The sequence below is a fragment of the Callorhinchus milii genome, unplaced genomic scaffold (genome assembly GCF_018977255.1).
Source record: "Callorhinchus milii isolate IMCB2004 unplaced genomic scaffold, IMCB_Cmil_1.0 Scaffold20, whole genome shotgun sequence".
Lineage (NCBI taxonomy): Eukaryota > Metazoa > Chordata > Chondrichthyes > Chimaeriformes > Callorhinchidae > Callorhinchus > Callorhinchus milii.
Genome location: NW_024704761.1, coordinates 313,921 through 329,822, shown reverse-complemented (window position 1 = coordinate 329,822; position 15,902 = coordinate 313,921). Strand labels below are relative to the sequence as shown.

Here is a 15,902-nt window from a genome sequence, read left to right as displayed (position 1 = left end):
CCGAACACTACTTGGCAAATCGTTCAAGTAGATTAGGTGGAAAAATATGAAAAGTTTAGAAGGAAAAATCTATTGATGGATTCCACTTGGTGAGGCGAATGCTCTAACCACTAACCCTACAGGATTCCATATAATCCAGCTCTGAGTGAGAGTTTTATAATCCACGCGCTCTCCATTCAACAGAAATAGAATCTATGATTACGATTGTGTGATAATTGCAAATTTATGCAAATGCAGTGAAAATTGGAGTCCATCTTTTCTATGCATTTTTTTGTGGCTAGTTTTACAGTAAAAGTGATACAAGCTTCCTACACTGTGTAGCCACATCATCAACCTGTTGGGTGTTTAATCCGGGTGACATAAGATTTAGAAGAAGACAATGCATTAAGTGTTTTATTGTTTTAAAAGTCTGGTTTCCCCGTCTTCTCTCTGTTAAATTGCTTCAACTCCAAATGATTATCTCCGTCAGACGAATGATCTGGAGGATGGGCTTCAGTCACTGACCACTGCAATAACTGGCTGATGATGGAATCTCTTCCCCTCTCCCTCTCACTCCCCTGTCTCTTCTTCTATCACTCATTTCCCTGCCCCTCTATTGCTCTACACCTCCATCAGTCTCTCCTCTAACACTCTCTTCCCTCTACCCCTCTCTCCTGTACCCTTCTATCACTCTGTCTCCTCAACCCTGCTATCAGTTTCTCTCCAGCCCACTATCACGCTCTCTACTCTCTTTACTCTTCCCTCTCCCATCTCTCTCCTTTACCTCCTCTTCCTATTCCTCCGACTGTCCTGCTCACATCCTCCCCAGTGACCTGAGAGTTGCAAGATACCGAGATCCATCAAACTGATAACTAAACATCTTTCTTGTTATATGTTTCTAATGGGATCTTTACCGACCAGCAGTGGGAGTTTTGTGGTCCTCACTGGGGCCTCTCAGAACAGTGGGTTAACAGGAATGTTCAACAATCAGAGACCTCTCCAGGTGCTCCTTTATAATAATAATAATATAATAATATTATATAGGTGCTCCTTTGGCAGAACCTCACAAAACAAACTGGGAGTTAATAAGCACATATCTGCAAATCAAACTAATTTGTTTGCTCGTTCACCAGAGCATCTTAATTCTTTGTGTTGTATAAATTTGTTTAAAAATCATAAAGATTTGCTTTTTCATAGATATGTTAATGCAGCACTCAATATCTTAAATGAATTAAATGTTTGTGGCTGAACTGAATGGTTGCTGATTCGATGAGTCTCTATTTCCATAGACTTTCATTTGGTGCTTTTGTTGTTTAACCTCATCAGTTTATGGAAATATTAACTCGTCTCCTCTAGTCCACATAAAATCTCCTCAACAGATGGTTTCTCTCTGGAGGATTTGTCAATCACTAAATGTTGTCAAGAGGAAAACAAGCTTCACACACATTCTTCCCACTTTCAGAGATGTCAAGGCAACAGATCAAGAGGTTCAGGAATACAAAGGGCAATTTTGGGAAAGTGGATTCGGGTGGTTTGCCAGCTGATTGACTTCCTATGGGAATGGAACATGCATGAGTGCATCATCTGGCCCTAATAATAATATAATAATAATAATAATCCCTGCATTTGATGTAACATCTTATCATATCTTTGACACCTCTCAAAGCGCTTCACAGGATTTATTGTGAAGTTGATGTCCCTTCAGCGCCTGGGGCCATATTCCCAAAGTGAAAAGCGCTGTATAAATGCAGTTCATTTATGTTGTTGTTGTCGCTCTAACTTTATATGAAAGAAACATTATCATCCAGAGGGCTATAGGAATATGCAACGCTTCACCACAAGTGACTATTGAGACTGAGACCATAAGCACTTCAAAAGGAATTGTATAAACAATTGAGGACTAAAGTTAAAGGGAGCAGGGAATTGGGATTAGAGTAATCAGCTCTAAGGGAGGAGTTTACATCAGCCGAGGCTCAGTGACCTCTTTCTGTGCTGTAACTAACTTACTCATTGGGAATCACATGGCTCCCAGTGGAGCCTTGATTTGATTGATGGCATTGTTTACTGTATTTCCGTGTTGTCCTTTGTCAGTATATTGATGATGGGCTTCCCCCTGAGTCTCCGTACCTCTACGGTCTACATCCCAATGCTGAGATTGGCTTCCTGACCCTGACCTCGGAGAAGCTGTTCCGCACTGTGCTGGAGATGCAGCCCAGGGACAGCAGTGGCGGAGAGGGAGCAGGAAGCACCCGAGAGGAAAAGGTAACCAGGAAACATCGTTATAATACAATTGTGAAATTCAGACTCTACTCCATACTCATCATCCACGTTCATCTTTAGAGAATATCCCTCCTCCCATCTTTCCACCAAAGCATCACATGAGGAATGGCCACTTACGTGTTATCCTGCCTCAGATGGTCACAATGTTAGGGTTAGAAGGTTGTGGGTTTGAACCCCATGTCAGGGCTTTGGGCTCACAGCCGAGGCTGGTACTCAACTGCAACGCTGGGAACACTGCAGTGTCAGAGGGGCTATACTTTGGATGAAAGAGTAAACCAAGGTCCCATCTGGTTGTTTAGGTAGATGGTAAAGATCCCATGGCACTATTTGGAAAGAGAAGACTTTCTCCTGGCCAACAGTTTGTTGTAGAACCATTCCCCAAGGGAAGGAAACAGTCAGAACTTCAATGGAGTGTAGAAAATTGGCAGAAAAAGAAACCGAAAAATGATATTGCTCACACATGGTTGATAGAGTTAATCCTTAATATCTTCATGTCACTGTGTTCACGATGCCAGCCTTTGAAGATATATTGAGCCTAACAAAACGGGTTATGTTTCTCCTGGTGAAATTGCTATGCTCAATGAACTGCACTTTATCCCGCAAAGGACTTAATATTTATGTGCAAAGCTGGTGACCTCTGAACCTTTTCATTGAAGCAAACCAAGTCCCAGTGGGCATCTGTAATCCCACCAGGCGAAGGCTAATGTGTATAAATCACATTCACCTTCAGTAAATTCTAGAGGGACATGGTACCCACGGGGAGGGAGGGCAAATGTAGCCTCTTGTAAAGTATCAATAAAGCCAATGGTACAGTTGATCACCAGGCGGCACAAACACCACTGAGTGTCGCGCCTGGTACCTTTGGGGTTGGCGGCCATCATGGCAATGCTGCTGGGGGCCCACATACCAAAGGCTGAGCCCGTGTCACACTGGCCAGGAGGAACATTGAGAGATCTCTCTGCTGAGCTCACAGTCAAACCCCAATTTAGGAGGAATTCTCCGATCTGCCACAGTGAATCTTCTTTGAAGAAATGACAGCTGGAACTCTCTCTGACTGCAGTCCTACAAAGGGGATAGTTAGTGACATAGGGCCAACCCAAGTTATTCAGTTTAGTTCCCGCATAAACTGAATATTACTTCTGATGATGTGACATCAGGTAACCCAATAACCCAATTCCTGCCCATTTCCGTCTTCCTCTCCATACGCAGTTAGTGTGCGATGCTTTCCCATTTTATAGCCTGCCCTTCAAAAGCTGCAGCTAACGTTCATTGTTAAAGACACCTGACTTATAGCTTGCACTTGTTCTCGAACTTCCCATTAATACTGTTGTCACAGCTCATCACCAGAGGTAGAGTAGAAAGTGTATCAGCTTCAGAGCCGTAAATCTCTTCAGTCACAAAGGAGCCAGAGTTCTGTCCCATTTTTCAGGCAGCTGTCAGGGATCTGCAGTGTGGGCTCCTCACAGCTCAACTCTCTGTCCTTTTGGCCTCCAGGTGAAGGCTGTGTTGGACGAGATAATGGAGAAGTTGCCTGAGGAGTTTAACATCCCTGAGTTGATGAGCAAAGTGGAGGAGCGCACACCGTACATTGTGGTGGCTTTCCAAGAGTGCGAGCGAATGAATGCCCTGACTTTAGAGATTAACCGTTCGCTTAAGGAACTGGATTTGGGCTTGAAGGTATGGTTACATGGACTAAAATAAGCTGTTTGATGGTTGAGAACAATGATCCGTATCCGTAGGGACTGAGAATTGGATTGGCTGGAGGGCAACCACAGAGTATGGTTATATTGAGGTATTAATTACTGTTTGGATAATTAATTATAATTAATGGTTTTCTTACTGAAGAAGAACTAATGGGGAGGACTATATAGTGCAGAGGCTGACGTGAGGAATGAGGTTTGGCCATCTTAACTGGAATGTTGCCCAGAAGGCTGCCTTGTGATGTAAAGTGTGTCTCACTCAGTGAAGCACTCACAAAAACCCTGCTCTAACCAAATTTGACCTTGAACAGAATTCCCAAGGGCAGTGAGACTTGTCCTTATTTTCTCAAGCGCTTTTTCAACTCCAATATCTTTCATTCCACTAAGACCTAGTTCCGGGAAACCTGGAGTGTTTTGAAAACTGACACATATTCATCAATTAATGTTGTTGGTGTGACAGGGACAGAGGAATAAACCCTGTCACTGCTTTCTACTGTTTTTGGCACTCAACCTCAGTGTAAAGGAGCACATTGTTGTGACTCAGTAAAAGGGTGCCACAATCAAGGGAGCTCAGTGCTAATTGAGTACCAGTATAGAGCTGGGTGATAGAGAGAAGGAAGGGGAGTCTGGAGAAGATGGATGTGAAAAGGCAGAACTTCCTTACCCAAATAAAGCTTTCTTTTTATTGTTAAAACTGCTGTGCAAGTTTTATTTTCCAAGCACGACCCACGCCCTCCTACAGTTGGGTTTTGCTGTCCGAGTTCTAGTTCGACGATAATTGAATCAAACGCTAATGTGCGGCTAAATATCTGTTCACTTCTCCTCTAGGGGGAGCTGACGATGACTAGCGATATGGAGAGCCTACAGAACTCCATCTTCTTCGATCAAGTACCAGATTCTTGGACCAAACAGGCTTATCCCTCGATGGCCGGACTATCAGCCTGGTTTGTTGACCTCCTGTGTCGTATTAAAGAGCTGGAAGCCTGGACGGCTGACTTTGCCCTCCCCTCCGCAGTATGGCTGGCCGGCTTCTTCAACCCCCAGTCCTTCCTCACAGCCATCATGCAGGCCATGGCCAGGAAGAACGAATGGCCCTTAGACAAGATGTGCCTTCAGTGTGACGTTACAAAGAAAAACCGTGAGGATTTCAGTAGCCCACCGCGGGAAGGAGCCTATGTACATGGGCTGTACATGGAGGGGGCTCGCTGGGACACTCAGGTAACGGAGTCATGGATTGACTGACCAAATTGTTTTACTGGTTAGCCCGGGGTCTTGAAAGGGGCTGGTGCCCGCTGAGCAGAGGGAGCAGCCAGGCTTGTAGGGTTTGAGGACGTCACAGAGGTAGGATGGGGCAAGACCACAGAGAGACTTAAAAGGTTAGGACGAGGATCTTGAACTCGTTCCACTGGTGGAAGGGGAGCTGGGGAAGGATGGGTCTGATAGGGTTGCGGAGCCCATCACTGTTGGGGTATAATTTTGCAGTATTTCTTCATTGATTTATTTATTTATAGGAAACGTGTTTCTTTGTGACATTCTTGATGTTTTAGAAATTATCACAGAACCATAGAATCATAGAATTATGCAGCACAGAAGGAGCCATTCAGCCCATCATGTCTGTGTCGGCTCTTTGAAAAGAGCTTCCAAATCAATCCCACTCCCCCGCTCTCTCCACATAGCCCTGCAAACTTGTGCCCTCCCCAAATTAAATAACACAATAAACACTTTTTGGATAAATCTGTTAACCAACATTGCAAAATAGCCACCTCCCATCCCACCATTGTCTGATTGAAAGCAATCCTGGCCAAGTGTCCAATATTTTTTTGGTGAACCATTTCAGTTGTATTCTGCTCAGTATGGATTGACAGGGCTCTGGATGGGAATGCACTGCATATTCAGTTATTTAGCTGGATATTGATATAGCAATAAGTCTCCTTTAATCCACTGTCGCTTTGTGCCGGCAGTCAGGTTAAATATTCATGTGGTTTGATGTTAAATATTCATGTGATTTTTGCATTTTGTTTTAATATATAAATCAAAGTTAGCACGGTGAAACTTTTTTTCACAAAAAACGACTGCAAATTATTATAATAAGAATAAGAATCTTTACATTAGATACCAGTGTCTTTTACGTCAGGAGGACATCCCAAAGCGCTTCACAGGATGTATTGTAAAGTGTAGCAGTGACGGTGTGTTTTCTAGGGGAAACGCTTCCAAAATAAATATTCTTAACTCCCTAGAAAATCAATCATTCCACATCGAGTACTTACTACTTATGCACTTGGGTTGAATGTATAAACCAGGGTGGCTGGTAATTGGTTGACCAGGAGCTCTGTTGCCTTGTGTATTGGTGTGTCAATGTCCAGCCAATATCTTTCTTTTCTTTTGTTGTAGGATATAGATGCCGTCCGGCGTGGAGGGCGCTATATGAATCCAAGTTGTTGTTGTTGTATTTAGGAGCCTGGAATAGGAGCATCCTGTCTGCCTTTAAATGTGTGGGTTTTTTTCTCTGTGAAGAGCTGCTAACAGAGAGGGCAGACATCAGGTTAAGGTCTTGCTAGATGTTTGAGGATTGCCATCTATAATAATAATAATAATCCTTGCATTTGATATAGCGCTTTTCATATTGGAAGGACGTCCCAAAGCACTTCACAGAACACACTGTAAAGTGAATTGACTGTATATTTGTGGGCGAACGCGGCAGCCAATTACACATAGCAATGTCCCACAAACAGTCGTAGATTGAAAATGACCAATTTATTATTGTTTTTGGTTTTGAAGGGATTATTATTAGGCTCTGTGTGGAGTAAGGAAACTTGCCCGAGGTTTCGCCCTCTGCCTGGAATTGAACTCAGGTCTCTCGCTTGCAAAGCGTGTGCTCTAACCACTGAGCTACAGGACTGGTGTCACATATAGGATAGAGAAATGTCCCTCACTGTGCCAGTATTACTGATACACGACATGATGAAGAGTTCAGTTTCCCAGGATTGTAGGATATTGCTAGCTAATGCAGTACAACAGCGCTTTGTACCTTTTGACTTCGCAATCTCAAGCACTTCCACAAGGGATCAAAATCTCAACCTTGTATTTGTACTTTCCAGTTTCTGTTGTATAAATATTGTAGCTGTGATGGCTGCCTTTCTCCACTACCCACTCACAGCAGCTTACATTCCAACAAGTGGATCATCTGACTCGAGCACTCAAAGGATTTTATATAGCATTGTTTGCACAATCTTTTAGTGCTCAGATCCTTAGTGCTATAGGACAAGAAGCAGAAATGTCATTACTCTTGCTGACCTGACAAATTTTCCCGAGTTTGTTCTGCCCTTCGACCTTAATTCAGGTGCAAAGGCAGCCAGCAGTTGTTCAAATTTCCTTTCTTTACAGATTCTGCATTCCATCAAGTTTCCCCGGAAGAGTACTGTAATGTAATTAGACATAATCTAATCACCAGTCTGAAACGATTTCTGTACCTTTTTAATAGGATCTATTGATCTCACTGAGCTAAATTAAGTGCATGGATTTTTTTTTGATTGAAATTTTGGTTCCTAGTTGAATTGTTTCAAATTCAGAGGTGGAACATTATAAGCATTTGGATATTGGGGACAAATTGATCAATGCTGCTTGTGTGCTGTACACTTGTGGTGAGTGTACCGTGTAACCAGTTATAGATGTGCCATATATCTTTTAAACATGGTTATAAACTCTGCCTCTACAGCTTTCTGAGGCAGTGCAGTTCCATATTGTCTACGTATGAAGAAATGCTTCCTGACCTCAATTCCAACCGCCCTCGTGTCTCAGTTTAAATTCTCCATCCTGCCCTCAACCCTACCCGTGATCCTCTTTGCCTCTGCAGGTGGAAGGTGCCCTGACCATGTGTAATGGAGAATTGTATTGTTCACAGATTCTATTCAACCTCCCACGGCATTGAATGTTTAGGGTGGCTTTTGTGTTGGAAATGAGGAATAAGTATTAATCTTGACATTTGGTCTAGCGTCTTTCAAGTCTGGAGGATGTCCCAAAGTGCTTCACAGGAAATCCTGTGAGGCGCTTCACTGGAAATTTCATGTGCAGGTGGGAGGCATGGAATTCTCAGCTTGGTTTGGATATGATTAAGCAATAAAAGGGTTTCCGTATGTGTCAGACACTCGGCTGTCCAAATAAAAATAAAGTGGAGTGATTGTGTTTTGTGGGCGAACAAGGACTTGTCAATCGAGCATTTCATTATAAGAACCAGTGCAACATTCTATTCTACTGAAGGAATTGAGCCGCACATTTAGTTTATTTGTTGCTGAATTTCTAGTTCAGAGCATAAAACCTGCTGGCTTGGATAAGTCTCTTTATTGAGCTCTCGTCTTCTCTCCCTTCCCAAGGTCGGCATTATCACCGATTCTCGTCTGAAGGAACTGACTCCGGCGATGCCAGTCATCTTCATCAAAGCTATTCCCGTGGACAAGCAGGACACACGGAACATGTACCCCTGCCCTGTTTACAAGACACCTCAACGGGGCCCGACCTATGTCTGGACGTTCAATCTGAAGACCAAGGAGAGATCTGCCAAGTGGGTCCTAGCAGGAGTGGCGATGCTCCTGCAGATCTGAAGACTAACAAAAAAAAAAGCATTTTCACATTGTTAATGTACTAACTGGTGACATTATTGTTGACGTTGGGAACAAAACAAAGCACTTTATTTGCAAAGCAACATATTTTAAGGGCGATAGTGTTTTGCTATCTGAACAAACTTTTCAATAGGTGTAAAGGTTTGCAATTAAGTGAGGAAAAGAAATGCAAAACTTTTGTTGTATTGCATTTTGATCTTCTAACTTTTCTTAATAAAGAGCTACAAGTTCGACTTGTAATGAGCCTCGATACGATGCTGTACCTGCATATTTTAATCACTCAGCGAGTTTTGAGTTGGCTTAATGAGAGTCAGGGCACAGTCCTCCGAGGATTGCGAGCTCAAGGCTTCCTGCATGACATCAGGCTTGCTTGGTGGTTCTTTTCTGTCTCTTACCTCAGCCTGGCTGGCAGCATGTGTGTGAAGGGGAGGCATAAATGAAGCACATATAAAGTTTTTAATAAGTAAGCTGTAACTGGAAGGCTTGAGAATGTAGGGCCAGATTAAAAGCGTTACATAATTCTCTGATGAAGGATTGAGTGACCAAATTATTAATATTATTTTTTTAAGGGATTATTACCCTCAGAAAGCGATCCGCCAATCAACTATCAACCGGGCTCCTACTTACTCCGCGATAAACAGAGGCGTGTAGAGTAAGGAAACTTGCCCAACATTTCACCCTGCCCTGGAATCGGATTCCCAGGTCCGATCGCTTGCGAGGCGAATGCTGTAACCAATATGCCACAGAACTGTCAGGTGAGGGAAAAGTGCTGTATTGAGCTTTCTTATTGCTTTAGGAGGGTTATGAAAAGCATCCACAAGACTATTACCAACTCCTTCCCTCGGGGATTTGTTCCAAACACTTGAGCATTGGAGACTGAGATAAAAACCAGTCGGAAAACGAGAAAATTGGTTAGCTGAATTAAGAGATAAAAGGAATCTGAAGAGCTGGATTTTTCCCATCAGTGCACTAAAGCTGCACCACACGTGATTGGGCAGAAGATCTTTGTAAAGGTAGATTAGCAACCGAAAACCTTTGAATCGCAACTGCATCTGAAGTGGAGAATTACAATCTAACCCTTCAGAAACATTTTACCCACAAAATATACAGTCAATTGACTTTACCGTATATTCTGTGAAGCGCTTTGAGAAGTCTTGAAGATGTGGAAGGGCGCTATATCAAATGCAAGGATTATTATTATTAATAAAACAATTGGAAGCATGAGTTCACCCGTAGCCGCTCAGGAATCAAGTCTGTTTATATAAAAATTACTTATAATTTCACAAAGTGACATCAGTGATTTGGGGGATGAAAATGTGATATTTGGAACCGGGAATCACAAATGCAGCGTTAATTAAGGAGTTGGAGTTAGTGTGACACATTCCCAGTTACCAGTAGGAGTCACTGTTTGCCACTTCCTGTTGCAAATGTAGGGGAGGAATTCTAACTGGGTCTGGAGGTCAACGCTATTTTCTTAACATTTCAACGTGTGCGGAATTTGGCAAATTGTTGAATTCAGTCTTAACTTCGAAGCCGTCTTTCTTTAGTTATTATAGAAACCCAGAGGGCATCAAACTAAGATGGTCAGTAAATGAGCAAATGGGGAGGGAGGTTAGGAGAAATGTTTTGACATATGGAATAGTTAGGATATGCTTAAAGTAGAATCCATATTGGGAACTAGAAAATACCTTAAAAGGAGTCAACTTCAAGGGTCTGGGGTAAGGACAGGAAAATGGAACTGAAAGGATAGCTCTGAAAGGAGACGGCTCAGTCTCCTGAGATTTGTGAAGGCAGGTTTGATTGTAGCCCTTGAAATCTTTAACAAACTCTCGAAAAGCCAGGTGGAGCCTCGGTTTAACATCTCATGCCAAGGACGGCACTTCCAACCGTACAGCACAAGCTCAGCACTGGAGTGACAACATAGACTACACGAGTTCTGAGTCTGAATGAGTTCTGAGTCTCAACGTGTGGCTTGAACCCAGAATTGTATGACTCCGAGGTGAGAGCGCTACCAGCTGAGCCAGGCTGACACCCAATGATGAGTCGAACAGCTTTCTTCTTGTGCCGTAAGGTTGTAAAAGCAGGCTCAGAATTTTAAGAGTTTACTAAATCTACACACTTTGAAATGCTAACAAAATAGTCAATCTCAATGCAGGTGGATTTTCTACTCCACAGAGATTTGAGCCCCCGTTGTTCGTCTGAATGTCTGTGGACTGTGACAAGTGGTAGTCCGAGTGAGCCACCCCGAGACTGAAATGGATAATTATTCAGAACAAAATTGCATTCATTCAGCTGCAGCACTGACATTTCACTGCGCGGCTGCAGGCTTCCCTGCGGCACGAGTCAAGATGTGATTTATTCAATTTGCGATGACGCCTGGGACTTAATGCAAACACGGTATCAATGGGTCATGTGGCTGACACCGCTCAACATTGATCACACCGGCCCTCGCTGGGATTTGTGTACCGAGTAAATACTGATAACGGTAACATTTCACTCATTGGCGTATTCTGTAATTACATCTGGCTTTGTGACAGCCAGCAACTGCCCCAATACCTTGTTATCATTTCAACCATTTGTGTCTTAAGATAAATTTATAACGACTTGTTTCCCTTCTGCCCCGAGTGTTGAGAGGAAACATGTTACTAAGTTGGGTGCCGGAGCAATGAATGGCATTCTGCCAAATGCTCCCATCGTAATGCCTCTGCCTCTTCTCTCTTTCATAGGAATGCGAGGAGGCCATTCAGCTCCTTCAGCCTGTTCTGACATTCTATGTGATCATGGCTTATCTTTTTAAAGCGCTGGAGAGCTGGCCCATTAAAATTACACTTAAAATTAAACCTTGAAACAAGAATTCCACTATCTTGGCACGCTGAGCCACAGGAGTGCTGTATATAAATGATTGAATTTCTTCCAGGAGCTAATTTAATATGACATAAGCCTTGGTTTTGCTGTTGACAATAGAGCTATTTGTTCTGCATCAGAATTCGCAACCCAGCCTCGGAGTTACCTTCAGCCAATTATTCCCTTAATTACACTGGACTGGTGTGTCTGCACCTTCACAGTACACCACAGGCAGAAAGTGAACTCATTTCTACTCTGTTTATCACTTACACAAACTGACAGCTGAAGCTGTTCACCCTTTGTAGTTTTTTACCAATGTTTTTTCACCCTCGTTAATATATTAATATACCCCAGCGAGCGCATGATGCTCTTTACAAAATGTTAATTCAGATGTTGCTTGTTTCTTGTTGTGCCCCATCGTAACCTTTGAATCCCGTCATGTCAAGGCGAGGGAGGCAAATCAGGCACCTGACAGAGAGAGAGCCTAACATAAAAGGATCTGTGCTTCGTCTGATACAGACATGCTGTCATATCTCTTCAGCTATTCCCATTCCGATGTGGCTTGCAGGATGCTTGTCCTTATGAACCATGAGCGACTCAGAACAACAGGCTAATTAGTTGGTGTTGCTGCCTTCAGCGTCTCTTGAAGGCTTCCAGCTATCCCATATCAGAATGCGTCTGACAAACCAGCGTGTTGGAAGCAAATTACAGCCAAACCATAATCCTACTGATATTGCTGGGCCTTCTCCCCTTTAATTAGCCCTCTCCCATCCTGGGAGCACATGTCTCCTTGACCTGCTCTTGAGGTGGACAATACTATCAGGTAAATAAATAAATAGAAGTTATTTCTACTGATGAGGAGTCAGTAACTTGAGCCAATAAAAAAAGTGCGGCCACAATGTTTCCACTATAAACCACCTCAGTTACACACATGTCCACACACACACACACACACACAGTGACTGACACACTGAGCAATAATAATCCTTGCATTTGATATAGCACCTTATCGCGTCTTTGAGATGTCTCAAAGCGCTTCACAGACTAGAATATAAAATAAAAGGATTATTATTATAAAGTGAGATGGATGTGAAGCAATGTCCTTGCTTTGCAGGTTTGATGGACCGAAAGGCCTCCTTATGTGCTGTAGATTTCTATGTTTGTACCTTCCTCCTCCTGCACCCCAACACCCCCCCACCCTCCTCTCACCTGCCTCTACCCTGCAATATGTTTGTGTTATGGATCCCTAAGGGTATAGAGGGTGCTATAGCGCAGTATTGGAATGGATGGGCTTATGCTTACGCCTGCAGTATTTAAACAAAACTCATTTCTCTACAAGTCAGTGAATTGCTTTAAAGCTGAGATTTATGTGAGCAGACCCGCAGCCGGCCTCCTTTGGCAGCAGTAAATTATGGAGCTGCCCCTTTTCTTTCTTTCTCATTCTCTCGTTTTCCTTTCACCATCACAATAATAAACCTTTCTGTCAGGGCTGAGCCAAACCGACCCTCCGTTGGCAAGAGAAGAGATTACATAAACAAAACACAGTGGCAGCATTCTGCATGTCTAGTTTTATAAGATAAGCTTATTGATCCCGCCAACCCGGGAGTTAGTTATTGAGCTGGTGATCACCAATGCAATCTTTGTGCTGAGACCGGGCTGGCGTTCACCACCAGAGGCATCTTCTGGAGCTGCATAAAGTCAAGGCAAAGGGAATGTTGCTCACACAACAGATCACCGCTCGTTAAGCCACACCCAGTCCCCCGAGCACTTGAGTTTCACAAATCTAGGTCAGTGTTGATTCTGTGTCAGATCGCTGCAGTCTTTTTGAATTTCTGTTTTTTGTCAGCATTTTCTTCAGCCTCTTTAATCACAGCAGCTATTTTATCCCCTCGCACGTTGCCTTTTTTTTTAAAGTGTGTGTGTGCATGTTCCTCCCATTCTCTGCCAGAGGCTTGAGGGCCGAATGGCCTCCTTCTGCGCTGTAGATTCCGATGCTTGTCCTCATTGTATTAAAAATAATATTCCTTGTATTACATATAGCACCTTATCACGTCATTAAGACATCTCAAAGCGCTTCACGGAATATACTGTAAACTGAACTCATTGTATAGTTTATGGGGGAAATACGGCAGCCAATTGCACACAGCAGCGTCTCACAAACAGCCATGGATTGAGTGATCAGTTTTTTTTAAGGGTTTATTATCCCGGGAAAGCGATCCGCCAATCGACTAACAACCGGGTTCCTATTTACTGTTAGGTAAACAGAAGTGTGTGCAGTAAGGAAACTGGCCCAAGGCTTCGCCCTCTCCGTGAATCAAACCAGGGTCCTCTCACTTGTGAAGTGAATGCTCTAACCAATACGCCACAAGACTCCTGCCCTTTTCCTCCTCCTTGCAATATTTTTTAATGGATCCTCTTGCCCTGGTCCATCGGCACCCACCCACTCAGTTTTTGGCGAGAAAGCTGGGAGCAGAGTGAGTGAATGTCAAAAATATACAGTATATTCTGTGAAGCACTTTGAGATATCTCAAAGACATGATAAGGTACTAATCAAATGTAAGGATTATTATTATTATAGCAACCAGAAGTACCAGCCAGGGCAGTAAAATAAATAATACAGGGATAATTCAGTTGAAATGATTTCATTTTGCTGCATTATTGGAAGAGAGAGAGACGGTTGTTAAAGAGATGGCAATTATGTATTGTTCCCTAGTAATGATCCGAATGCAGTACTTAGAAAATATAATGTATACTAATCACATAATTACTCTTCAGAACCCCGAATAAAAATTAACCTTCTTATCTTCTCTTGTGAATTTTAATATTCTGCTTACGGTATTTCACAATTAACCCGGGTTGCTTTTTTTTTAAATGCTGAACCTATCTCTTTTCAACTCATCATGAACTTTAGTTGATGGGCTTCCATCTCATTAGTGATGCAGGTGGGATGTCATGAGCTACCAATAATTCTTACTTGGTTTCTCCTTTCTTTCTCTCTCGCTGCCGCCCCTCCTTTTTTTCCCCTTGACCTTCTAGAAGATATCTGCTTGGGCTGCATAAACTAACGGACGGAGTGAAGGAGATTAAAAGGCTGTAATTCAATCCCCTGCGAAATGCCATGGTTCGTAAACCATTCAGTTTGGTTTACGAGGCCGTCAGAGCCCAAGCTTAATTTCAGCTCAGCCAAATACATCCAGGCCATCATTTGTTATTCATTTCTAACATGCTGATGATCTCTAAGCCACAAACAAGACTCACAGAGGAAAATGGGAACCTCTTATTATCAACCGTTAATATCAACGCGAATTATGCTGTATTTTATTAATGCCAGCGCTTTGGTTAAGGGGTTAAAGGGTAGCCCACTCTTGGGACAGGCTTGCAATGCCAAGATGCAAGGATCATTGAGTCACAGTTTAAAGGACCACAAGGTCCCATCACTCCTGTGACTGACACTAGTGCTTTGATGTTAGCTGAAAATCTGCTTATGTTTGTCAGCTGTGGAACTCCAGTGTTAATGGATGACTTATCGCACCTGATCCACTCAGCTTTCTGATCACAGCTTGAAAAAAACTCAGCCAATCAATGACTCACCTTTCGTAAGTCATCCATTAACACTGGAACTGGCCATCTATTCATACGATTGACAGCCGGTAAACACACACACACACACGGGTCAGGACTTGAGCTAATAATATTGGCTGACTCTCTAGTGCAGTAATGAGTGAGGGTTGAATTATCGGAGGTATTATTCTTTGGAGAAAATATCTGCTTGTTCCACAATACTAGAAGCAGGATTTTAGAGGAGCAGGAAGTTTCTCCTGATATCCTCACCAATATTCCTCCCTCATTGAAATTCACAACCAAAACAAACTGAATTTCTCGTTCACCTGGTGACAATGTGTGGGATGTTGCTGGCGTAGATCCTTTGTTTGCCCATCTAACAAAATACACCACTCTTCGAAGCAACACGTTGTCTGTGAAGCGCTCTGAGATGTTTGAGTCTGTGATGAGTCACTGGGTAAAACACAAGTACTTAATTTCCTCAAACCTATTGGCACCTTGAGGTGAGGCACAGACCTGATGGGAAAGCATCACACGAGGCATTTACATTTTGTCAGCTCGTGTTCTCGTGCACTAAAGATTTACTGCCTCTGAGACAAGCCGGTAGTTCAGTTCTTTTTACTGTTTACCCCAGTAAACCCGATGTCAATTATTCACTTTAAACAGGTCGATTGAAGTATTGAGGACTTCAAAATGAAGACAAATATCTGTGTTCTGCTATTGCCTTGTTATTACACAATACAACTCACAAATTTAATAGATCTCATTCATCAATGGTGGAGAGTTCTGTATTGGTGGCAAATGCTGGGACAGGCAAGATCCCACTAGTAACTCCTGTATTGAGTGTAAGTTTCCTTACTCTACACGTCTCTGTTTACCCTGCAGTAAATAGAAACCCAGTTGTTAGTCGATTGGCAGATCA

General features: G+C 42.9%; 1 protein-coding gene across 5 annotated transcripts in view; it reads left to right on the top strand.

Moving 5' to 3' along the window:
• Positions 1 to 8,808, top strand: part of LOC103175703 (dynein axonemal heavy chain 9) — an 89,113-nt gene extending 80,305 nt beyond the window's left edge. For all 5 annotated transcript variants that reach the window (XM_042342289.1, XM_042342285.1, XM_042342288.1 and 2 more), the window contains exons 66-69: positions 2,071 to 2,241; positions 3,754 to 3,936; positions 4,788 to 5,177; positions 8,330 to 8,808. In XM_042342289.1, the coding sequence (XP_042198223.1) occupies positions 2,071 to 2,241; positions 3,754 to 3,936; positions 4,788 to 5,177; positions 8,330 to 8,557 (972 nt within the window). In that variant the 3' untranslated portion in view covers positions 8,558 to 8,808. The remainder of the gene's footprint in view (positions 1 to 2,070; positions 2,242 to 3,753; positions 3,937 to 4,787; positions 5,178 to 8,329) is intronic.
• Positions 8,809 to 15,902: the final 7,094 nt, after the last annotated feature.